Genomic DNA, 9,337 nt, shown 5'->3' with positions numbered 1-9,337 from the left:
AAAGTAAGGAAAGATGTTTCATTTGTGAGCTTATGTGGAGGAAATTCTCATAGTTCAGATAATACATTCATGAAATTTTTACTGTCCAACCAGTGCTTAGTAATTCTCAGTGAGAAGAAGCCTTAAAAGTTATCTCAAAGGTCACTTTGCAGAAAAACACTTCAGGTGTCGAAATCCAGTTAAATATTACTCACGTGGAAACAAGATACCATAGCATATCTCAGAGTTCATAGTGGGAAAAAACGGTTTGGCTCTTCAACCGAAACGTTTTCACAAAGAAAAATGCCGAAAAAATCAACTAAGAATGAATTTAAGGAGAAACCGTTCATTTGCCCAACTAGGAAGAGAAGTTTTCAAAAGATAGGAAAACTCAGAAAACATTTAAGTATTCATAATGGAGAAAAAACTTTCAGCTGTCCAAGCTGTCAGAAGAAATTCTCAAATGAAAACAGCCTCCAATATCATCTCAGAATTCATTCTGGAGAAAAATCTTTCAACTGTCCAAAATGTCATATGAGGTTCTCACAGTCAGCGTACCTCAGACGCCATGTCAGAATTCATACTGGAAAAAAGCCCTTCAGCTGTACAAACTGTGACAAAAAGTTCTCATGTAAAACCGGCTTACAATGTCATCTGAGAATTCATACCGGAGAAAAACCTTTCACGTGTCCAACATGTCAGAAGAAGTTCTCCCAGGCTGCGAGCCTCAGAGGCCATGTTAGAATTCATACTGGGGAAAAGCCTTTCAGTTGTCCAAACTGTGAGAAAAAGTTCTCATGTAAAACGATCTTGCTATGTCACCTAAGAATTCACACCGGCGAAAAACCTTTCACGTGTCCAACATGTCAGAAGAAGTTCTCCCAGTCAGCAGGCCTCAGAGCCCATGTCAGAATTCATACTGGAGAAAAGCTTTACGGCTGTCCAAACTGTGACAAGAAGTTCTCAAGTAAACCCGCCATGCAATATCATCTGAGAAACCATACTGGAGAAAAACCTTTCATCTGTCCAACATGTCAGAAGAAGTTTTCAGATAAAAGCAGCCTGAACGGTCATCTCACAATTCATAGTGGAGAAAAACCTTTCAACTGTCCAACCTGTGAGAAGAAGTTCTCAAGGAGTGGATACCTCCAAAACCATCTCAAAATTCATACTGGAGAAAAGCGTTTCTGCTGTCCAACCTGTGAGAAAAAGTTCTCAAGGAGAGAACACCTCAAACTACATATCAGAATTCATACAGGAGAAAAGCCTTTCAGCTGTCCAACATGTGAGAAGAAATTCTCACAGAAAGCAAATCTCACAAAACACCTCAGAATACATACTGGAGAAAAAGCGTTCAGCTGTCCGACCTGTGAGAAGAAGTTCACAGATAGCGGAGACCTCACAAAACACCGCAGACTTCATACTGGAGAAAAACCTTTTAGCTGTCCAATCTGTGAGAAGAAGTTTTCAAAGAAACACAACCTCACAGTACACCTCGTTATTCATAGTGGAGAAAAGGCTTTCAGCTGTCCAAACTGTGAGAAGAAGTTCGCAAGGAGAGACGAACTGAAAACCCATTGCAGAGTTCATACTGGAGAAAAACCTTTCAACTGTCCAACTTGTGGGATGAGGTTCTCAAACAGATCAACCCTAGAAACGCACCTCAGAGTTCATGTCACAGAAAAAGCTTTCAGCTGTAATGTCTGTGAAAAAAAGTTCTATACGAGAGGAGTCCTCCGGTCCCATCTGAGAATTCATACTGAAGAAAAACCTTTTTGTTGCCCAATCTGTGAGAAGAAGTTCTTAAAGAGAGATCGCTTCCAAACCCATTTGGCAATTCATACTGGAGAAAAACCTTTTTGTTGCCCAACCTGTGAGAAGAAGTTCTCTAGGAGAGAACACCTCCGAGACCATCTCACAGTTCATACTGGAGACAAACCTTTCAGCTGCCCAACCTGTCGGAAGAAGTTCTCACTGAAAAGACGCCTCCAATACCACCTTAAAATTCATACAGGAGAAAAACCTTTCAGCTGTCCAACCTGTGAGAAAAAGTTCTCAGTGAGGGTACACCTCCAAACTCATCTCAGAGTTCACACTGGAGAAAAACCGTTTTGTTGCCCAACCTGTAAGAAGAAGTTCTCACAGAGTGGAAACCTTGGAACTCATCTCAAAATTCATAGTGAAAAAGAACGTTCCAACCAGTGATAAGAAATTCTCTCAGAGAGGAGACTTGCAGCACACCTCAATATTCATAGTAGACAAAATCTTTCAGCTCCCCGCCCTGTAAGCATTTGGGTGGACAGCAGAACTAGAAAACCATCTCAGAATTCATGCTGGAGGAAATGCTTTCAGTTTTCCAAGAATTTCTGAAAGAGAGGAATCCTCACAACACCTCAGATTTCATAGTGGAGTTAAGCCTTTCTCCTATGAGCAGAAATTCTGAGAGAGAGAGAGAGAGAGAGAGAGAGAGAGAGAGAGAGAGAGAGAGAGAGAGAGAGAAAGAGAGAGAGAGAGAGAGAGAACGCCTCGGAACCCATTTCAGAGTTAACCATTCTGCTCTCCTATCTGTGAGAAGTTCACAAGGACAGGAACCCTGAAAAGACAATGATTCTTAATGAGTATACAAATTTCTGCTGTGCAACCTCTGAGAATTTCTCACAGACAGTAATGCAAAGACCAACTCAGATACTGGTTAACCACCTTTCAGCTGCATAAACGTTTGAGTTCTCACTGACATAATACCTTAAAATCCATCTCACAATTTATATTGTAAAATTCTTTCAGCTGTACAACCTGTGGGAAAACGTTTTTCCAGAATATGTCTACTCCAAAACCATTTCATGATTTATACAGCAAAAAAATCCGTTTAGTGGAGAAACCTGTAATACGTCCTCATGGACACAAACCCTCAAAGACTACTCCGAATTCCTATTGAAGAAAAATGTTTCCCCTGTCTAACAATTGAGAACTATTCATCGATTAAAATCCTCAAATACATTTTGAGGGGTCATAATGGAAAAAAAAAAAGCCTTTCATTTGTCTATTTTGAGAATACTTAATTATGAGAAATATCTTAGATATTTCACCTGACCTGGCACGTTTCCTCAAAAGGAAAGTTTGATAAGACATTTCCAAGTTCATTCTGAGCAAACCTTTTCAGCTATACAATCTACGAGAAGATGATTTCAGATTGAGGAAAACTCAAAATCCATCAGTGTTTGGGGAAGCTTAAAACCAAGAGCCTTGTATCTATTGGTTTTCGAGTCACACGTCTTAGCACGTTTGAAAAAAGAAATGAAGGTCACGTCATTGTACATATCGATAATAAAATTTCAAATGTGAAGCGTTCATTAAAAGAACCAATTTCTGTAGCAATTCTTAATTATCAGATCCTACAAGTTCTGGACCTTGTGAAGAAATTGCGTGATAAATAGAACTACGTGATAAATAGAACGTATTAAATAGAACACAACAATCCATGTGTGGATTATAATGAGAAAATTCCTTTCACCTGTCCAATTTTCATAAAATGGTTTTCAAGAAATGGACCTCTCATAAGAGATCTTTCCGTTTATACTGGAGAATACCATTCATCGTGACGTCCAGTGGAGACTGCTGAGAAATATATCTCAAACGATCACAGTGTGCATACAAGAGAGAAATCTTTCACTTCGTATTCATTGCTAAGAAGAACAGAAAGACTCTCCCATGCTTCCCAACCCTGTTCTGCAATTTTCATTCCTGTGAGCACTAAATGTTTGAAAAGCCTTGTCAACTTCAGGAAGGAATAACGTTTAGCAATTTTTTCGTTAAATTCATTTTCCCCTTAATTTTTAATTGTGTTTATTTGATTTTTAATTATTTCTTATGGTAATGTAAGATTTTAGATTTTTTAACTCTTTTCGTTTAAATTCCTGGAGAGTATCACATGAAAGTGTTCTATGTATTATTTTGAGGTTCAGTTACTGTTTTCTAATAATATATAGTGGCGGACAATAAAAAAAAATTATATCACTTGTAAATTTTGCAAATAATGTGTTCTGTCCTGCATTGTGGATTGCAAAATGTTTGAAATGCATTTGTCAGATGGGATATACACTGAATGATCACTGAATTATGACCAACTACTTAATACTTCGTTGGTCATCCTTTTATTCTCAGTACAGCTGCTATCAGGGGTGGCACAGATTCAACAAGATGTCGGAAGCGTTGGTGAGGTACGGCCAACCAAGCTGTGGGTAATGCGATCAGTAATGCACGTATGGAGGTGACTGGTGCATCCAGACGTCTGATATGCCTATCCCTAGTGTTCCACAAGTGCTCTATGGTATTCATATCTGTGGAATTCGGTGGCCAATAGATATGTGAACATGTGGACATGTGTTTTTGTAAAGGGCGGCTCCTAGAACGTGAGTTCATCTCCGCCTCGTATCTCTGTGAAGACAGTATCACTACAAACGGGCCAGATGTGTGTGACGTAGGTTTATGTGTATAATGTGTGTGTTCTGTTGTTCTATTCTAGCCTCTTGGCTACCCAGAAGCATCAGCCACCTGGACAGATGATTCTGAGTACTCGTCCACACCAGATAGATAGATAGATTTTTTTTTTATTTTTTATTATTATTTTACGGTTTCCCGTAATTAAATACATTAACCCGTATTTGTGTCTGTAAATTGCGTATGTTCTCTGGTCGATTTGCCTGTTTTGCTTGACGAAAAAAACCCAGTTACTGTGGAGAAAAACTTTGTTATCTACATCTGAGACCGACTAACTAAAACATTAACTGGTGGGGTATTCGAGGGCCGCCGTAGTTAAAGTGTACCAGAAGTGGCGTCAAAATGGTCAAACAAGGACCCGACGGAAAATCTGAAACTAAAGGTTGATGTTAGAGTTGAGCGCCGGTTCCGACGACTCGTACAGGCGAGCAAGTGCAGCACTGTTCAAAAGTTGACTATCCAATAGGACACGGGCCAAATCAAAACAAAATCTGACATGACTATGCACTGCACGCTCGCACGTATGGGCTATACCAGCAGACGGTCCCCCTACCGAATCCTCTTCTAACCAAAGTTCATCGGCGTAAAAGACTCGCCTGGCGCAAAGAATATGCAAGTTGGACGTCAGAAGACTGAAGAAGGTGTGCTGCTAAGGTGAGTCACGTTATTTACTCCACAGCATTGATGGTCATATACGGATTTTACGTCAATAAAATGAGGCTCTTCATTCATTATCTATGGTATCAAAAGTGCAAGCCGGTGGAGGCGTTTGTATGTTTCACTGGAAGAAACTTGTACCCCTGGTGCATGTGGAACAACCAGGTACACCCAGCTATGTTTCTTTTTCTCGAATGGCAATGGTGTCTTTCAGGATGACAGTGCGCCAAGCCATCGGGCACTTGTGCAGGAATGGTTTGAGAGACAGAGTTCTGACTTCCAGCACATCTATCTATCTGGTTTGCGCGTGTAGCACAGTGGTATCGTCACCGTCCTCCCCCACACCGGGTGGAAAAGGCCTGGGTTCGAATCCCGTCGATAACGAGAGGAATTTTAATGGGCTTTTTTCACTCCGTGGCTGGTGGGGTATTCGAGAGCCGTGTTTTTGGGAAATCGAGGCACCAGCTCGTCAGGAACCCACAATCTGTCCTTTAACATAGGCCGATAAATCTTTCCTTTTACCCTCGGAATTTTACTACCTACGGAACCACTGGCACCTTACGTATGCTACGTAGGGGGATTAACTCTGTACTCTCGTATCTGACGTGGTCAAAGGGTAATATTCAGTTTTTATAGGAGTGGTAATAATTCAGTGATCACTCGGTGTATATCTCTGTGAACAAAATCCAATAAAAAGACTCCATCTGATATAACTAATTGCAATAAATATCTTCCCAAAGGGTAAAACGCGCAATTAATGGAAATAAGAGAAATCATGCAAATGGCAATCATGACAACCAAACATACATTTTATTGCATTTACGTGTACAAACTGAAATGACAAGTTAGTGTAATAGTACTTTGTACTGTAAATTAGCAAAATAAGACATCATTATTCTGTTATTTTTCCTCCTAGAGCTGCAATTACAGCCTTGCAACGATCTGGTTTAGGGTTAATGAATTTGTGGATATACGGTTACCAAATTTCGTGGTACCACGCCTTTACAATGCTCTCCTGAAGCTGAATCTTACTTGTTGGCTTCTTCTGAGCAATTTTATTGGACAATAAGTACCAGTAATTTTCAATAGAGTTTAAATCTAGACTGGTGCCGCTCCAGTTCAACACTGTAATGCCAGCATTTCTCAGGTATGACTGCACCTTAAGGGAAAAAACGAGGGAAAACATTGGTGTAAGTATGTTTTTAGCCTTGTGAGAGAAGAAAACAAATTCGTCATTAAATCTAATTTGCTTAAAACTTGCTAATTTTGCTGTGTGGCAAGATGATGGATCACGTTGAAAAATGCAGTTTTGGACGTTTGTGGTGATCCCTAACAAAGGGTTTCAGGCACTCCTCCAAGGTAGCAGTGTAGGTTTCTAGTCACCGTTCCGTTAATAAACTTAATTCGCCACACCCCTTTGCTTGTTATGCATCCCCAGACCATCTGACCGAGAGGGAACTTTACAGTCGGTGTTATGCAGTCAAGATGGTGAGCCTCCGATTTTCGTCTTCTGATATATCGTTTTCCATCCAAGCCATGCAGGTTGAATTTCGATTCGTCAGTAAATAAATAAATAAATTTTCTGTTTATACTCCGGGAAGACCAAACGGTCAGAGGAGTTCACAAGATGACAGAATACAAGAAACAACACCGTATTCAGCAGTTACGGACTTGAACCCCGGTCACTCAAGGCACGTACTTATGTACCCGCGCGCCTGACCACTAGGCTACGGCAGCCTAAGATGGTGTCCCATTGCTTTTTGTCCATGAAATATGCGTTTTAGCCAAAGCAAGTCGCTTCTTCTTCATTTGTTTGGTCAACTTCTTCTTAGGCCGATTGACATACACATCACATTCTGAAAGCTGTGTTTGGATAGTTTGTGCACTTGTTTCAAAACCAGAACCATCTCAAATTCCAGTTTTAGATCAGGAGATCTAGCATGGCGATCACCAAGATTCTAATATCGATATTGGGAAGGCATATTCACACTCTTACGGCTTGATCCACGTCGTCTCTTCACATCATCGGTTTCATTCTTTAATTTTAGCACCCGGAATACTGTTGACTGGTGTCAACGTTATCAGCGATAGCACGCATAGAAACCCCTTCCTGGGACCGAGTGACAGGTACACTTTTTTTCTTGGAGTCAACTGAAGATATGGAGCCATGTTTACACCTTCACAAAACATGATACTAATCAGCGTGTGTAGCCTTCAAACGCCGTATATATAGAAACGACTGATGCAATAGAAAGTTATCTGACGCAATACCTTTGCGACAAACAAAATGGCTAATCAAACAATATCTTATACGTTTCTCTACAAATGTTACTTTTTTAAGTTGATGCAATGTTTGCTGTCCGCCACTATAAACTGCAATGAACTAAAATCTCACCATATTTGTGGTGAATTTCGCTTTAAAAATGCTGTTCCTTTACACATAAATTTTAATAATTTCTTCATTTGGATAATTTACTTCATTTTTTTTTTTTTTTTCAATCAAATAGACTTCTTCGGAAAGGGAATCAAACTGTTCTCTTTCAAAAAAACAGAAATTCTGTTGTTCGCAATCATATATTTGAATTATAATTCTCCTGTAACAAATTGTTCAATAAATTATCGACAGAATCCTTTCTATTAACACCTAGAAAAATTAACTGTTTGCTTGTTTCAAAACAACTTTCTTCCACTTCCATTTTTAATTCATCAGTGTTCTATCTTGTCTACTCTACTCTAAATGTATAGGGTATTTTATTATTATTATTATTATTAGCCATATGTTGCAAGGAAGCCTGAGGCTTTTGCTGCACCAGCCAAAAAAATAATTAGCATTAGCATTATTGTTTTGGTAATTAGCATTAGCGAAAACACAATCCCTTTTCACTCCTCCGTTCGTTTCAAGAACCTGTCCAGCTCAGCCTTAAATTTATTTAGGCTATCAACTTCAACAACAAAGTAGTAGTAGTAGTAGTGGCATGTGATGCAAGAAAGCAAGTGTATGAGCTTATGCAGCATCATCCAAAAAAAATAAAAAATGACACCATTCCCTCCAAATGCCTGTCCAGTTCCTCCTTAAATTTATTTAACCTATCAACTTCCACAACGACAGATGGAAGTTTGTTCCAGCAATTAACCACCCGCTGGCTAAAGGCAAATTTCCGCACATCTATTCTACATCTGTCTTTTTTTAATTTGAATTTATGCCCCCTTAGGTTCGTAATCTGAAAAAGTGGAAGGATCCCATCAGAATTCAGTGTGCTCAACCCATTCAAAGCCTTATACACCTCAATCAGGTGACACCGCAGGTGCCTAGTCTCCAGCCACTGCAATTTGCCGAATTTAAGCCTCTCTTGGTAAGAGGATCCCTTCACCAATCTTGTTGCCCTTCTCTGTACACGCTCAAGCAAATCTACATCCTTCCTAAAATGAGGCCTCCTCACTTGTATGCAGTACTGAAGGCGTGGCCTAACCATTGCCTTATACAGAGGGACAATCCCCTCCTTTTCCCTGCTAGCAAAATTCCTATATACCATTAACAAAACCCATGACCTGCCCTGGCAGCCTGTTTGCATTGCTCAGAAAATTTCATATCTGACTGCACAATTACTCCCAGGTCTTTTTCATTTTCTACCACCTTAAGTGTAGTACCACACGGTTGGTACGTTTCTCTGGGGTTACTTCTACCCATATGCAGTAATTTGCATTTGTCAAGGTTGAACTTCAGTTGCCACTTCTTAGCCCATCTGTCCAAATTATCCAGATCCTGTTGCAGTAGCACACTGCCATTACTGTCATTAACAACCCTGCCAACCTTTGTATCATCTGCAAACTTCGACACTAAGCCTGATATACCTTCATCAATATTATTGATAAATATAAAAAACAGGACCCAACACCGAACCCTGCGAGACTCCACTAATAATATTAGTCCACGAATACCCATTGATCGCCACCTTCTGTTTTCTCCCACTCAACCATCCTTTTATCCATTGTAGCAACTTAAAATAAAAAAAATAAATAAATTTTCTGTTTATACTCCGGGACGACCAAACGGTCAGAGGAGTTCACAAGATAGATAGAATGCAGGAAGCAGCACCGTATTCAGTGGTCACGGGCTTGAACCCCGGTCACTCACGGGACGTGTGCTTATGCACCCGCGTGCCTGACCACTGGGCTACGGCGGCCTAAAAAAAATCTCCCCCAC

At 40.1% G+C, this 9,337-nt stretch overlaps 1 protein-coding gene across 1 annotated transcript; it reads left to right on the top strand.

The window, feature by feature from the left end:
- The first annotated feature begins 282 nt into the window (after positions 1–282).
- Positions 283–2,184, top strand: LOC150079728 (uncharacterized). The gene has a single exon (XM_090383194.1). It carries the CDS (start codon positions 283–285, stop codon positions 2,182–2,184), a length of 1,902 nt encoding a protein of 633 aa, XP_090239320.1.
- Positions 2,185–9,337: the final 7,153 nt, after the last annotated feature.

Source organism: Mastigoproctus giganteus, chromosome 10, assembly GCF_048544385.1.
Source record: "Mastigoproctus giganteus isolate SK-2022 chromosome 10, ASM4854438v1, whole genome shotgun sequence".
Lineage (NCBI taxonomy): Eukaryota > Metazoa > Arthropoda > Arachnida > Uropygi > Thelyphonidae > Mastigoproctus > Mastigoproctus giganteus.
Note: the sequence above shows the minus strand (reverse complement) of the source record. Positions and strands in the feature narration are given on the sequence as shown.

Excerpts from the sequence above, each read along its gene's own strand:
- LOC150079728 (XM_090383194.1), top strand. The coding sequence starts at position 283 with ATGCCGAAAAAATCAACTAAGAATGAATTTAAGGAGAAACCGTTCATT.